Here is a 16,677-nt window from a genome sequence, read left to right as displayed (position 1 = left end):
AGGTTTAGGCAGAGGGAGAAGGTCTTGAAAAGTTTCAGAGACATAAGGGATTATGGCCCATCTGGGCAAAGAAAAGCTTCCAGAATGATCAGAATCCTATATAATAAAAGGTAATATGCAAATAGACTGAATGGCAAAATGACCAGAATGCCCATGGCCCCTCCCTGAGGCTGGCTCGCCCCCCAGTGAACCCCCCCACCCCGATTGGTGGCGGGGCTAGCCGGCAAACCCCCCCGTGGCCCCTCGCCCTGGCCAGCCCTGCCTCCAATCAGTCCCCCACCCCAGCCAGCCCGCCCCAAAAGCCCCCATCAGTGCGGGCCTGCTGGACCCCACCAGTGCATGAATTCATGCACTAGGCCTCTAGTTTAGTATAAAAGCTGAGGAGTGCAGGAAGGCAAGGGAGGGTTGGGGGAGGGGTAAAAGATCAACCAAAGGACTTGTATGCGTGCATATAAGCATAACCAATGGACACAGACACTGGGGGGGGGGGGGGGTGAGGGCATGTGCCGGGGGTTGGGAGAGGCCGGGGGGAGGTCAATGGGGGTAAAAGGAGACATATGTGCTACTATTTGTAATACTTTAAGCAATAATAATAATAATAAAAAGCTGAGAAGTGGTGAGAAATAAGGCTGGAGGGTCAGAGTGGAGCCCTGATACACCAAGGAGTCTATATGTTCTCAGAAGGTGGCACAAAGGCATTCTAAATATTTTAGGCACTGGAGTGACACCATCAGATTTCTCTTATGAAAATCTCAGTCAGACAGTTGTGTGGAGGAATCTAAGGTAAAACTGGAGACCAGGAAGGAAGCCCCTACAATAGACTAGTAAGAAATGAAATGGTTTCCTCTTTTCCAATGCAGTTGATGCTTTTAACACACAGCACAGTCAAGAGAATATTCAGATCCTAGGAAGCTCCCACGCACTCACTCTTATTCTGCTAAAAAAATAAAATAAATCAAATGCAAGACAGCAAGCTACACTTAGCAAAAGTCAAGAGAACCTTTTACAAGTAATAATACTTTAGAAATGTGTCATTACAATTTGCTCTCAATTGATCAGAAACCACCAGAGATTATTGCAAACCACCCCTCCTCCAAAGGGTCAAACAAAGATATTCATCCATTGCTAAAAAATTTGCATCTGATATGGCCATTTTTATACCACCTAGAGACACTATCTGCTTTGTGGTTTTAAAAATTGAGATATAATTGACATGTAACCTTATATTAGTTTCAGGCATATAACATAATGATTCATTATTTGTATATATTGCAAAATGATCGCCACAATAAGTCTAGCTAGTATCCTTCACCATAAATAGTTACAAACATTCTTTTGTGTGTCTGTGTGATGGGAACTTTTAAGATCTACTCTTTTAGTAACTTTCAAAAATGCAGTACAGTAAGTTTGTCCCTTTTGAACCCTTGCCCTCCCACTTTGATTTTTATACTAAAGAAGACTGACAGTGATGACAGCTAATGGTGGTCTCTCTTGTGGTTAGGGGAATTGTGGAATAGCAAGTGTAGAAAAATACGTATAACAAGGTAAAACAGAATACTGAAGATCCATGTATGGTGTTATGCTGTTTCTTGTCCCTGGTTATAGGACCCATTCCTTGGTTACAAGACCCTTAGGACTTGGAGTGAAGAGAGTCAGAGGGTAGATGGGCTCTAGATGAGTGTCCCCATGCTCCCAGCCCCACTCTAAGCATCACCAGCATGTGTGTGCCAAATCTGAATCTCATCCTTTCTGGCTCATATGTGAAAATCCTGGTGCAATTTATCCTTCCCTCAATATTCAATGAACATTGTAGACAACATGACTCAAAATTCTGTATTACATGACCTTTGTAGTTGTGTCTTAGGGTCCTGCAATGGTTTAAGCCTTGAAATCTGCTCTTTCTTTGAGCATTTTAACCAGTCTCTTAACTTCACAGATGAAGGGTATTTGGTCAAATGACGAATGTCCAGGAAGCATCTGGCCCTGTTCCTACAAGGTGTAACTGGTCCCTGGTACATTAAGCGTTAAGCATTTGTGAACGTGGTTTCTTATTTGGTGAAAATATTTTCTTTTGTTTTTTTTTTTCTTTTTCTTTGAGAAGTAAACCTACATTCTACTCATCCTTCAATACTCTGTCCAGATATTTGACAGATACTCTTAAATTTTCTTACCTCTGAGACATGGACCCTTTTCTGAGTCCCAGAGAATGCTGACAACCCAGATCAAGTTACTGAGCTTCACCAGACCTCATGCTCCACAATTTGCGTTACAGTGAGTACAACCATTTCTCCTCTAAGGCCCAAAGTTGCTCTTAACTGTTTAGAGATAATGCTAAGCCAGAGATGAAGAAGATGTATGAGTGTTCCAGAGGATAATGGGCAAGGGTTGATCAACATTACAAAATATTGCATGTAACAAATAGCGGAATAATGAATTCCTAAATTTTGTAGTTAAGGCTTTTATGCCCAGTCATTTACTTCAAAAAAATTTTAAAGTAGAAGCAATCTAGAGTCTGTCCAGTGTCTATTTCATGTTATTTTCTTTCCTCAGACATCTAGCTAATGTGTCAGTCACATGGAACCAGGAAATGAAACAAGTGTTTCAGATTTTTTACTTCTGGGATTTACCCAAGACTCAGAGCATCAACCCATCCTGTTTGGGCTGTTCCTGTCCATGTTTGTGGTCACCATGCTCGGGAACCTGCTCATTATCTTGGCCGTCAGCTCTGACTCCCACCTCCACACGCCCATGTACTTCTTCCTCTCCAACCTATCCTTTGTTGACATCTGTTTCACCTCCACCACCATCCCGAAAATGCTGGTTAACATCCAGACACAGAACAAAGCCATCACCTATACAGGCTGCATCACCCAGATATTTTTTTTCTTGGTTTTTGGAGGTATGGATACTTTTCTCCTCACTGTGATGGCTTATGACCGGTTTGTGGCCATCTGTCACCCCTTATACTACCCAGTCATCATGAACCCCCGTCTCTGTGGCCAGCTGGTTCTTGTGTCCTGGTTCATCAGCTTAACGTACTCCCTGATCCAGAGTCTGTTGATGTTGCGGCTGTCTTTCTGTACCAGCCGGGCAATTTCACACTTTTATTGTGAGCTTGCTTGGGCCCTCACACTTGCCTGCTCAGACACACTCATCAATCACATCATACTGTATATGGTGACTGGCCTTCTTGGCATTATTCCCTTCTCAGGCATCCTTTTCTCCTATATTCAAATTGTCTCCTCAATCCTGAGAATCCCATCAGCAGATGGGAAATATAAAGCATTTTCTACCTGTGGGTCCCACCTGTCCGTGGTTTCTTTATTCTATGGGACAGGCCTTGGTGTGTATCTTGGTTCTAATGCATCTTCCTGGAGGGGCATGATTGCCTCGGTGATGTACACTGTGGTCACCCCAATGCTGAACCCCTTCATCTATAGCCTGCGGAACAGGGACATTATGAGGGCCCTGCAAAAAGTTCTTGGGAGAACATTCTATGTTCAATAAATGGGAACATTCATCTTGGGATTTTAGGCTGACAGTGGTAGCAGCAGTTGGCTAAAGAAATTCCACCTCTTAATCACATTGGATTTTGCCTCTCATCCAATACTCTGTAAGTGACTTTGGTTACAATTGCCTTTTAAAACTCTGTCTTAACCTCTTATGGTGACGCCTCTGTTATTCTCAGTTCTACTATCCTCATGCTTTCCTTTTACTTATCCATTATTGCACCTCAGCTTGGATCTCCAGCCCTGCAGGTCAAGACCAGCCACTTCAGAAATCAACTTGGAACAGCTGAATAAGAATTACAACATAGTGCATTTTATTGAGAACCATTGTTAATTCTTACTAGAGTCACTCATTCAACAATAATTATTGGGCACTTTTGGTGTGCCATGCTGTTGTAGGTGTTGGGAATACAGCAGTGAGGAAAAAAAAAAAGATTAAAACTTTGCCCTCACAGAACTTAAATCATGTCTCGGAGTTTATCATATGACGTTATATGTCCAACAGAAAATATTCTGGTGGATTCATTATTTATTTGGTTATTAGTGAGGTTGAACTTTTCTCCATATGTTTGCTTAGTTCATTTGCAAAATAAGCTATAAAAATGTATCAGTGAAGATAGGAAAACTATAGGACCCAGAATATTATATTTGATCAGGTGCTAGTAAGTTATTCAGTCTAGTCTAATTTTGTAGGTGAATTCACCAAGACTAATATAGAAGAGTCCAAATAGTGACAAAATCTGGCTGAAAGGGACATATCTCTAAGTATGATTTCAGGACAGAGCACTGTATTATAATTCAGAAGAGCAATAATTGAGCCATAGAATTGCCAATCTATGTATATGATGCTGAGAGGCTTTGGGTGATACAGAGTATGTTAGGACATGTGGATCTCCTGATATGTCATGTTTATTTGCATATCTTCTTCACCATAAAGAAATTGGATGTTTTAAGTCTTTGGGTGGTGGTGTTTGCTAAGGAATGCAGACAGGAAAAGCAAACAAAAATGTGTAAATATTCATCTCGGTAAAGATGAATCACTGCCCACTCCAGAATGGAAGGAGTCTAACAGAATCATCTTACCCCCAAGTGGTGTCCTTGAGGGATATTACCATTTCAAAGAACCATATAATTGGCTTCCAAAATGCAGAAACAAAATCCCTATTGATCTCCAGGATTTGAGTCTGAAAACAGACTTGGGTTTGGAAATTGGAAGATGAATAAATGATTTTCAATTGTGGTAGCTGCCATGTGACTTTTTTTTCCTGCCCTTGATATTTTTGGTTCTCTCAGTTAAAAAATACTTTCCATGGCCAAAACCGGTTTGGCTCAGTGGATAGAGCGTCAGCCTGCGGACTGAAAGGTCCCAGGTTCGATTCCGGTCAAGGGCACGTACCTTAGTTGCGGGCACATCCCCAGTAGGAGGTGTGCAGGAGGCAGCTGATCGATGTTTCTCTCTCATCGATGTTTCTAACTCTCTATCCCTCTCCCTTCCTCTCTGTAAAATATCAATAAAATATATTTAAAAAAAATAAAAAAATAAAAAATACTTTCCATGTCCGCTCCTCTATGATATGTTGCCACCACCACAGATCCCTGTAGTTCTTGGACCCCAGTTGCCATTGTGGATTTGTTGTTCAATAATTTATCTACCTTGCTTCTCACAGTTATTGCTGCCATTTTATTTTAGAACTCAAGAAAATTGTAAACATAATTTAAAACCTCTGCTTTGGTATGGAGATTCATTAATGGAACCATATTTAAAAAAATAAACACAAGAATTACAAAGTTAAAACAACAGAAATTTTGCATATCAATTGATTTAACATTTACCTCAGCTTAGCTAAACTTGAAACCAATTTATTACTTGATTTAGGCCCCTGAGCTCTCTTTTTTAAAGCATTTACTTTAGAAAATGTATCAATGAAGATTCTTTTCATGCCCCTTTTGTTATTGGTGGAAGTAGGTCCTAGGGGTACCATTGAAATAAGAATTTCCAGAGGCCCCCATGGGAAGATGAGGTATCATAGAAAGTTTTATTTCTGTGGAACTGAAACCAAACACAATGGGTCCAAGGCCACCTGTCACTACTTGAGCCAAATTAAAGAGACAGGGTTGAATCACATATGAGAGTTAATGCCAATAATGCCGGTAGTATGGGAGAGCAGTCGGTCACCCTGGAAATTCTGCTCTGACCCCCCTCACCAGTAGGCTGATTATATACACAGGAGGGAGAAGATAGCTAAGTGCAGCTGTGAGTCGCAAGTATAATATGGAAAATGGAGGATAGAGATGGCAGTCCAGCCTTCAGGTGCTCAAAGTCCGATAACAAGGTGGCTAATCTTCTATGATGTTACAAACAGCTCAGCCCATTCCTGGGACTGGAGAATGGTCAGCGTTCCTGAGAAAAACTCCCCAAAGGGGTCAGGGTCCGGGCACAGCAACCAAATCAAAGAGTGTCCTGTCCTTGTTTGTTCTCAAAATGTATTTCTTTTCTGAGTAATGGACCCATCGAGGCATCTTATCTTTCTACAGCCTTGTTTCATCCTCTAGTTTCCCAGGGTCTGTAAGAAAACTTATCTATTGGTAGTAAGGTGAATAATTATTAGACAATTGTGGCTCTATTTTTATTCTATGCCCTTCCCCATTACCAGAATCACACCCCTGAGTTTCCAAAGTCCCATTTCTCTTTGTTCCACCAAGAAAGAATGTATCTGTGGCTTCAATAGGGCTGGAATCTGAACCATTGTCCAGCGTTTCCTTTTCATGTTAAGGCAGAGTCCATTGCAACATCAGGCTAGCCTAGTTTGTGTTTCCCACCGCAGTCCATTAGTCCATTGCATGTGAGGTCTTTAAGGACACATGGCTATGAAGGAAACACAGACAAATGCAGGGAAGCCCAGAGTAAGCCACAAGCCAAGAGCCTAGACTGGAGTGATCTTTGTTTAGAACTTCGGCAAACTGCCACTCGCGAGCCACATGCGGCTTTTTGGCCCCTTGAGTGTGGCTCTTCCACAAAATACCACAGCCTGGGCAAGTCTATTTTGAAGAAGTGGCTTTAGAAGAAGTTTAAGTTTAAAAAATTGGGCTCTCAAAAGAAATTTCAATCGTTGTACTGTTGATATTTGGCTCTGTTGACTAATGAGTTTGCCGACCACTGGATTATGTACCCCAAATTTTTGCAGACTTGCATTGACTTTACTCATTCTGGCCCAACCAGGATTCCCCAAGCTTGACTGACAGGCCTTCCCTAGTCACCCCAACTTCATTGTGCATGTGTCTCTCATTGTTAGGCCCCTTCCCCGCCCCCCACCCCCACCCCAGTGATTCGGCAGGGAATGGGCAGGTGATTCCCTGGGGAGTGTAAGCCACGGCTTCCTTGTGAAGCTGCCCAACTGACATGCCTATAATGTCTGGCCTTCCCTTTGCTTCTTTCCTATTATTAATAAGTAGCTAATTACAATGGTATCACTTTGAAATGTAAATACATTTAGGAGCATCTTCTTAAATACCTGGGAGCGTTCCCTTTGAAATGCAATCATCAAGAAAAGTAACATTCCCATCTCCCATCTTCTGTAGGAAGAGCCTAAATTCAATAAGTAGCACTTAGCAAACAGAGATGGCCTAATCACATTAACAAACTTCCTGCTAACATCTCACAGTACTATTCTTATTGTGTGTTTTTTTAGCCCTCACTCAAGGATATGTTTTTCACTGATCCCAGAGAGAGAGGAATAGAGAGGGAGAGAGAGAACCATCAATTGGTGCCTCCTATATGTACCCCAAACAGGGATCAAATCCACAAACTGGGTACATGCCCTGACCTGGAATTGAACCCATTACTCTTTTGTGCATGGGATGATGCTCTAACCAACTGAGCTGTTACAGAAAACCAAAGAAGAACAAAGCAATACTTAGAGAAATGGAGTTACATTTATTACTCGTGGGTCCAGAGGAGAATGTCTCTCAAATTCTGGGCCCCAACATGCAGGAATGTTCCTTATTTATATGTTTTTACCTTCTTTGTCTCCCAAATATGGGGTGTTTCCGGCCCCTTTTGCAAGTTCTTAAAGAGCCCGTATGGGCTGGGGCCTCGAGACCTCAACCAGAGGCCTGGCCTGGCACCAGCACTGATAACCTTGTCTGGGGAAGGTTTAATGGCCTCTCTGAAGTGGGAGTAGTCTTAGCAAGCAAGAATTTTCAGAAGCCAAATAGCAGGGCTAAAATTTCAAACAGCAGTATTTATATAAGATGGATGCTTCAGAGCGACACCAGCCAGGGCTTCCAATACTTTTCTATTAGCTCACTCTATCTTTAAAAATCCCCCTGTCTATGCCCAGCTAGCATGGCTCAGTGGTTAAGTGTTGAACTATGAACCAGGAGATTACAGTTTGATTCCTGGTCAGGGACCATGCCTGGGTTGCAGGCTCGATCCCCAGTGTTGGTGTGCAGGAGGCAGCAGATCAATGTTTCTCTCTCATCATTGATTTTTTTTCTCTCTCTCCCTCTCCCTTCCTCTCTGAAATCAATATATATATATATATATATATATATATATATATATATATATATATTCCCCCTGCCTTAAATTAGAGAGATACATGCAAAACAAAAAGAAAGAAACTAGACCAACTTCTTACACTATATTCAAGAATAAACTAAAAATAGATTAAAGATGTGAATGTAAGGCCCAAAACCATAAAACTCCTAGAAGAAAACAAGCAGTAAACTCTCCATCATTGCTCTTAGTAATGTTTTTTTTTCTGATATATCTCCTCAGGCAAGGGAAACACAGGGAAAAAATAAACAAATGGGACTATATCAAAATAAAGAGTTTTTGAACGTCAAAGGAAACCACCAATTATATGCAAAGACAACCTACTTATTGGGAGAAGATGCATCTGATAAGGGGTTAATATACAAAATTTATAAAGAACTCCTACAATTTAACACCAAAAAACAAACAATCCAATTAAAAATGGGCTGAGGACCTGAATTAATATTTCTTCAAAGAGGACACACAGATGGGCAATAGACATGAAAAGATGCTCAACGTCACTAATCATCAGAGAAATGAAAATTGAAATCACAATGAGATTCACCTCACACCTGTCAGGATGGCTATCATCAAGAAATAAATAAACAATGAGTGCTGGCAAGGATGTGGAAAGGGAAGTCCTTGTATACTGTTGGTGGGATTGCAAACTGGTGCTGCTACTGTGCAGAACAGTCTGTGGATTTCTCAAAAATTAAAAATAGAGCTACCTTATGACCCAGTAATTCCACTTGGGTATTTATGCGAAGAAATCCAAAACACTAATTCAAAAAGACATGTGCACTTCTATGTTTGTTGCAGCATTATTTTCAATAGCCAAGATTTGGAAGCAGCCTGTGTGCCTATCAATAGACCAATTGGACAAAGGGGAAGTGGTACATATACAGTGTGGGGAAAAAGTAGGTTTACAGTTGTTCAGATGTAAAATAATACAATAATTAGTAAATAGTAATACAAGAATAAACTCAGTTTTGTATACTCACAACTGTAACCTAGTTTTACCCCACCCTGTATACAATGAAATATTACTTGGCAATAAAATAGAATGGAATGTGACCCATTGCAACAACATGGATGAACTTAGAGGGTATTACGATAAGTGAAATAAATCAGTCAGAGAAAGACAAATACCATATGATTTCACTTATATGTGGAACCTAGACACAAAATAAATAAATAAAACAGAAACAGACTCATAGGTACAGAGAACAAACTGATGGTTGCCAGATGGGAGGGGAGTTGGGGGATTTGGTGAAAAATGTAGAGATTAAGAAATACAAACCAGCCCTAACCAGTTTGGTTCAGTGGATAGAGCATTGGCCTGCAGACTCAAAGGTCCCAGGTTCGATTCCGGTCAAGGGCATGTAACTTGGTTGTGGGCACATACCCTGGTTGTGGGCACATACCCAGTGGGAAGTGTGCAGGAGGCAGCTGATCGATGTTTCTAACTCTCTATCCCTCTCCCTTCCTCTCTGTAAAAAATAAATAAAGTATATTTTAAAAAAAGAAATACAAATCAGTAGTTATTAAATAGTCATGAAGGAATAATGTACAGCATAGGAAATATAGTCAATAATATGTAATAACTATATATGATAAATTATAGTATCACTTTATAAATTATATAAACTTCTACCTACTACGCTGTACACCAGAAACTAACATAAAAATAATATTGAATGTCAGCTGTAATTAAAAAATTTAAAAAGTAATTTCCTATTCCACAACACCCACATCTCCTCACAGTTATAAATCTACTTTCTGTCTCTACCCATTTTCCTATTTTGGATATTTCATATAAATGGAATCATACAATTTAAAAAATCTTCCTGTCTCTCTCAGTGGAGCTGAGTTCAATTTCTCTCCCTTATTGCAATAGTTTTAACCCCTATTGCAATAATCTTAAATAAGTATTGTTTACCTGTTTGAGTATGTCTCATGCAACTTTTCTTTGCCATAATCAACAGCTTTTCTAGAAATTTCTCTATAACAAATTTCTGCCTAAGTATTTTTTGGCAGTAAAAGTGCCCAATGTCTTGCTTGTTTATGCCAATAATATAACATTTCACACAAAAAAAATGGCACTGGAAGAGGAGCAAAGCTCACTTTCTTGATGACATGCATCAGTTTAACTTGGGACAGAATAGTCCAGACAGCCTGGTACAAAGATTGTCTTTCATAACACTCAAATTCTGTGCGTTCACTCAGAAGGCAATGCTAAAAAAAGAGGAATAGCGACTAACTTGATGGATAAAACATCAGGAGAATTTAGGTGGGTGGTCAGGCATCTTTAAGTGCTGTTATTTAAGTGGAAATTTGATCAAGAAAGGGGAAGAATATTCTATTCATTGATAATTAAGTTTAATGATCTTCAGGCCGCAAAGAAGTCTGCTTGAAGAACTACAAGAAAGCCAATATGTCTAGACAAACTTAGCATGCAATGGAATCACCCATAATGGGTCCCAGCGGCAGAGGATCTGATTTAGCAGGTGGAGTAGGGCCTGAAAAATTGCATTTATAAGCTCCCAAGTGATGCTTACATTGCTGATCCAGGGACCAGTGAGAGAGTTGGAAAGGGATAGAAGAGACTAGAGTATGAAGGGTTTAGAGACCTTGGCAATGAGTTCAAATTTCGTTCTAGGACTAACAGAAAATGATTGGAAGGTTCTAAGCAGAGAAGTCTCAAGTTCTGATTACTCCTAAAAAATCAATCTGGCTGCCATGTAAAGGAGGAGAAAGTGAACATTGAGAAGCCATTTAGGACACTCTTGCAAGAACAAAATGTTTATATGAACTGTTTTTGAAGAATGGGACAAGCAAATCATATAACTAAGGCAATGTTGCTCAGATCATTTATTGCTTTGGTATGGGGGACAGCTAAAATGACAAAATCTGGAGGGCCTCAGTGGTCTGAAGAGAGCAGATTATTTCTCACCTGAAAATCTGAGCAGTAATATGCTAGTGAATGTTGACCATGGAAACAAGAAGAGAGTTAAGAAGGATGTCTGCCAGCATGCAGTTAAAGCTCCTTCCACAAGTTGACGTCACCTGTCTGCGTATCTCTATGTTCTAATGGACAAGCCTTGGAATGTTCCTCAATTGTTCAGAAACCTTCTCTTCTCAGGATGACAGGAATAATTTTAGTATTACACAGTGTCATTAACCCTGTTCTCAATGCCTTCCAAATCTATACCACAGAGGAATCAAGGGAACCTGGTCAAACTTGTAACAAAAATCAGGGGCAGGTGGGTGCTTATGATTGGACATAGGGCATCTAGAAGTCTGAAGAAGATGACAGAGGCCAAATAAATTATCATTCTTGACTCATATTTTATTTACACCCTAGGGTTTCATATTTTAAAATAAACTTTTTGAAGTATTATACTCATGCAGATGTTATTTTACTTTATTATTTCAGACTCTTCACTCCCTTTCTTTCTAACATCTTTGAGGTTGGATGTCTAGATTCATTAAGGTTTTCTATGGTGACCTCTCTACTGTCCCAAATTCAATACTTCATCTCTTCGCCTTGAAATTTCCCAACACTGATCCAACCTTAGGTTTGTAATTTGTAGATCATTTCTGACTGTTTAAAGAACTTCTTGGAATTGTCTTTAAAATATACCCCAAATAATTTTATTAGTAAGAGGATATCCCAAGGTGGCTTCCTGGCAAAGCAGACTCTGTAACAGTGATTAGCATGCAGGGCGTTTGCCAGCCAGTGCTCCTGGAATCAACACCTGTGGAAGAGCAGATCAGTAGTCATGAATTTGGCCCCACTTACAGAGAAATATGACCTTCATCTTAGGTCCTTGGAAGTAACCTTTAAGCCCTTGAAATTTCCCTAGTGATAGGAGTTATTGATTGCTTATTTGTGGTGGGCCCCATGGACCATAGCTGATAGTTTATGCTAATGAGATGTCTCAAAAAGGGGATTGGTCATGCCAAAAAGCCCAACCATGTAAATCGAGAGATGGAGCTTATGGGAACCATGCCAGAGGTGCCTGATAGTCAAGGCCAATTAAAGCACAGAGGCCTTGTCAATACACCGGACTGTCCAAGGCCACTCTGTGCCTAGGCTAAGATACCATACATAGCTGCAAGGCCACAGCAATCTCACGGTACATTGTGCCCTTCTACAGTCAAATGATTGATGTCACTGTTGACAACCAGCCTTCTTTGTCTAAGTGGTAATATATATTACTGACCAGCTAGTGTGAGAAGCAGAGGCTGATGGCACAGAGAATGTAGCTCCCATGTGTGCAGGAGAGAGGAGAGCTCAGATGGAGCTGAGAGCTGATACTGCTATGATGTAAGGCTAAGAGCTCAGAGAGAGCTCAGATATAGCTACCATGTTAACCAGCCAGTGTGCTGGGAGAGAAGCTCGGAGGTGGTTACTATGTGAGGCTACAGAGACCAGCCAGTGTGCTGGGCAGGTGAGACAGGAGAAACTGCTGAGCCAGAGAGGCTAGAGAAGCTGCTGAGGCAGAAAGCTTAGGTACAGCTACGATGTGAGGCAGTGAGTCTAGGGGGCAGCGTTCGGCTGCTCAGATAATAGCTATGGGTGCAGAGACTAATGCTGCTTTGTCTCTGTACCCATAGCTATGGGAAAGATGTACATGTTAACCAGCCTGTGTCCAGCTTCCTGTCTCATTGGAACACTGCCTGCCTGTATAGGACTGCTATAAAAGACTGTCTTGTCTGATGGCTATGTGGCCACTAGCTTCTACAATAAAGACTCATTCTTATACACCCACAACTTCTCATGGCTTCTTCGTATAAGACCCAGCTTCCAAGGAGGTCCAGCCCTAGGCAGAGGGGCTCGGATCCGACACCTGTAACTACTGAGCAGAGGATAAAGGAGGAACTTGGACTAAGTTCCCAACAGTTAGTACAGTGGGCAGGGATCAAGAATAAACCTGCCCTAGCATCATCAGGAAGAATTTAGAGGAATACATGAACTCAGAGCAACAGTGCTGAGCAGGGCTCTTGCTGGCTCTGACAGAGCTGTAGGTGAACTTATGTCAACCCTGGGCAGGAGAGTTGAATTTATGAATTTAACCAAATGGGCAATAATTCAATTAGTCAAACCTATGTAATGAGCCCTCAATAACAACTCTGGACATTGAATCTCAGGTGTGCTACCTGGTTGGCAAGGCTCTGAGTATTGTGTCACATTGTGGCCAGGAGGAGGTAATGGATCAGAAATTCATGGGAGAGGACAACAAGTTATACATATGGGACCTCTCAGATATTTCCCAATGTGTATCTTCTTGGACTGGTCCTATTTTGTTTTCTTTTGCTATAATAAAACTGTAATCATAAGTATAGCACTATCCTAAGTTCTGTGACTCATCCAGGTGAATTATTGAACCTGAAGAAATTGCCTCAGTGTGAGTCATTCTAGCACATTTTTTAATGTGAGGCAGTCCCTGAATTTAGGGCCTACTGGACTGAAGTAAAGGTAGCCCTGGGGACTCCTGAACTTGTGGCTGGTGTCTGAAGTGAAGACAGTCTTACAGGGTCTCTTCCCTCAGACTTTGTGGTTTGGCAAACTCTTTATAGCAAGGAAGGCTAGTGGGAGAAGTCAAGCCAAGTTGAAATCCATCAAAGGCCTCCTAAAATCACCAGGAAGGTCTGGATCTAGGATGATCTTATAGTATTTTCTGGAATTGGTGACAAGGGGTCATATGTCATGGTAGTGGGCTGTTCCAGAAGTAGACATGACCTTGGTTTAGGTGGATCTCTGCAGCTGAGGCAGATCCCTGTGGGGGCTGATGCTGAGGGCGAAGTGGTATACCCAACATCTGGGGCAACATGTCCCTCATTCCTATAGGATATATTTTCCTTTATTGTGGAAAATAATCTAATGTAAAATTTGCCATTTTAAGTGTTGAGTTCAGTGGTATTAACTATATTCACATTGCTGTGAAACCATCACCACCATCCATCTCCAGAACTCTTTTCATCTTACAAAAATGAAACTCTTTATTTTCCAGTTAAACACTAACTCCCTATTCCTTCATCCCCCAACCTCTGGCAACCACTATTGTACTTTATGTCTCTACTAGAGGCCCAGTGCATGAAAATTCATGCACTGGAGTGGGGGTCCCTCAGCCAGTCCTGCCCCCTCTCACAGTCAGGGAGCCCACAGGGGCGGGAGATGACCCAGAAATCAGGGGAAGGCAATGCCCCTATCACACCTCTGCTGCTGCCACTTCTGCAGCACAAGCCTCGGCCGGCCTTGGTTACCTGAGCCTCGGGCGGCCCTGGGCAGCTGGGCAGCCACCATCCAAGGCTTGCCTGCACCTCAGGCTGGCCCTGGGTGGCTGGGGGGCTGAGGGGACTGGGCGCTGCCATCTTGTGGGTGCCACCATCTTTTGAGGGCATGACAGTCAATTAGCATATTCCTTCTCTATTGGTTGTGGGTGCCACCAACTTTGCGATGGCATGAGGGTCAATTAGCATTATTCCCTCTTTATTAGATAGGATGAATCTGACTACTTTAGGTGCCTCACATAAGTGGAATTATACAGCATTTGTCCTTTCATGCTTGGCTATGTAATTGATTGAGAAGATGTTAGATGGAATAGGAAAAAGGAATATTGGGAATCATATATCCCAGTTTTGCTAGGAAAGTCCCAGTTGATAACTATTTATTCAAACTCACTACTGATGCTGTCCCATTTTAATTTAAAAATACCCTAGTTTGGACAAGAAATTAAATAGACATCCCATTTTTCTCAAGGATCTGATCAAGATCATGAAGGAACAAAAATATGGAAGAAGAGAGAAGAATCATGAGGAAAGTATAGAAAGAATAAATAACAAGAAAGAGAGAGCTATGATTTTTTCTTTTTCACTTCTTTTATTTTTCCCATCAGCACTTATCCCGCAAATGCACTCTATCATCTCCATCCACACCCCTCCACCACATAATTTCCACACTGTTGTCCATGTCAATGAGTTCTCCCTCTTTTTTGCTCAGCGCCCCCACCACCACCACCACACACACACACACACACACACACACACCAATATGCCCCCCATATTTGTCTACTTGCTTTCTATTTATAATGAAACAAGACTCCTCATGACCGAGAGTCCTGGGGAATGCGTAAGGAAAGTGAGAAGGCTATACCTATGTACTATGCATAATCCTGGAGGGGCTACGACTTAAGTAGGAGTCCAAAATAATCTCCCAATTTCATTACAGCTGTGCTAAGAGGGAAAAGAGTGTAAACAGAAAGCAAAGACTCATATAGACACATCTTCACTGTGTGACTGCTGATTCAGAATTTCTGGTTGCATATGTTTGATTTTGCTGCTTTTCTTAGTCCTATCAACCAAAAATGATAGCACAAGTATTGAGATCAGCCTATTCTTTGGACCATCCTCCATAGGGCACTCTTGATGTCTCTGTTCCTCAGGCTGTAGATGAAGGGGTTCAGCATGGGGATGACCACAGTGTACATCACTGAGGCCACTGCATCTTTCCTTGGGGAAGATGAGACAGCAGAACTGAGGTACACACCAAGGCCTGTTCCATAAAATAAGCAAACAACTGACAAGTGAGAGCCGCAGGTAGAGAAGGCTTTATATTTTGAACCTGATGATGGCATTCTCAGAATGGAGGACACAATTCTATAGTAAGAGAAAAGGATCCATGTGAGTGGGGCACCACCAAAGATGGTTCCAATAAAGTAGATCAATATGTCATTGGTGGAGGTGTCAGAACAGGCAAGTTTGAAGAGTTGAGAAGGTTCACATAAGAAATGAGGGATTTCCACATCTGCACAGAAGCTAAGTTGTGACACCATCAAGTAGTGCAGCTGGGAGACCAAAAGGCTGAAGAAAAATGACAGCAGGACCAACAAACCACAGAGGCGAGGGCTCATGATGACCAGGTAGTGTAGGGGCTGACAAATGGCCACCAACCGGTCATAGGCCATCACAGCCAGGAGTAGACTGTCCATACATGTGAAAAGAGGGAAAAGGATAACCTGAGTTAGGCAGCCTGCATAGGTGATGGATTTGCTGTGTGTCTGGAGGTTCAGCAGCATCTTGGGAACTGTAGTGGTGCTGAAACTGATGTCAGCCAAGGACAAATTGGAAAGGAAGAAGTACATAGGTGTGTGGAGGTGGCAGTCAGAGATGACAGCCAGGATAATGAGTAGGTTCCCAAGCATGGTCACCAGGTACATGGACAGGAACAGCCCAAACAGAAGAGGCTGCAGTTCTGGGTCATCTGAGAGTCCCAGGAGGAAGAATTCTGAGCCACTTGTTCGATTCTGTGGTTCTATGCAGATAGGACACATTTTTGGAAAAAGAGAGAGAGAAAGTTAAATAAATGAAACAAGTCTAGAGGCATCCATATATTGGATCCAAGCAATTCACACATTAATTATTTACACTTGAGGATCACATACAATTGCCCCATTACCTTCAGCAACATGTTTCAGTCGTTAATTCTTTTTAGAACTCTTTCCTTATTGATGTCTGACCTATTTGCCAGTTTCTATATACACCCACTTTAGAGTCACTGGGTCACAGAATATTAGAAAAGAAATGACATTTTGAAATAACAAATCCATGAACAGAATAAACTATCAC

The 16,677-nt window shown here is 41.6% G+C and overlaps 2 protein-coding genes across 2 annotated transcripts; one reads left to right on the top strand and one right to left on the bottom strand.

Annotated features, from left to right (window-relative positions):
• Positions 1–2,574: 2,574 nt before the first annotated feature.
• Positions 2,575–3,507, top strand: LOC308251429 (olfactory receptor 7C1-like; the record flags this gene model as incomplete). Its single annotated transcript, XM_080674816.1, has 1 exon — positions 2,575–3,507. One exon carries the CDS (start codon positions 2,575–2,577, stop codon positions 3,505–3,507), a length of 933 nt encoding a protein of 310 aa, XP_080530942.1.
• An 11,930-nt stretch (positions 3,508–15,437) lies between these two features.
• LOC308251722 (olfactory receptor 7E178-like) lies at positions 15,438–16,382 on the bottom strand (the record flags this gene model as incomplete). Its single annotated transcript, XM_080675444.1, has 1 exon — positions 15,438–16,382. One exon carries the CDS (start codon positions 16,380–16,382, stop codon positions 15,438–15,440), a length of 945 nt encoding a protein of 314 aa, XP_080531570.1.
• Between the last annotated feature and the right edge of the window lie 295 nt (positions 16,383–16,677).

Source organism: Plecotus auritus, assembly GCF_963455305.1.
Source record: "Plecotus auritus genome assembly, chromosome: 6".
Taxonomy (NCBI): domain Eukaryota; kingdom Metazoa; phylum Chordata; class Mammalia; order Chiroptera; family Vespertilionidae; genus Plecotus; species Plecotus auritus.
This window is presented reverse-complemented; position numbering and strand designations above follow the sequence as displayed.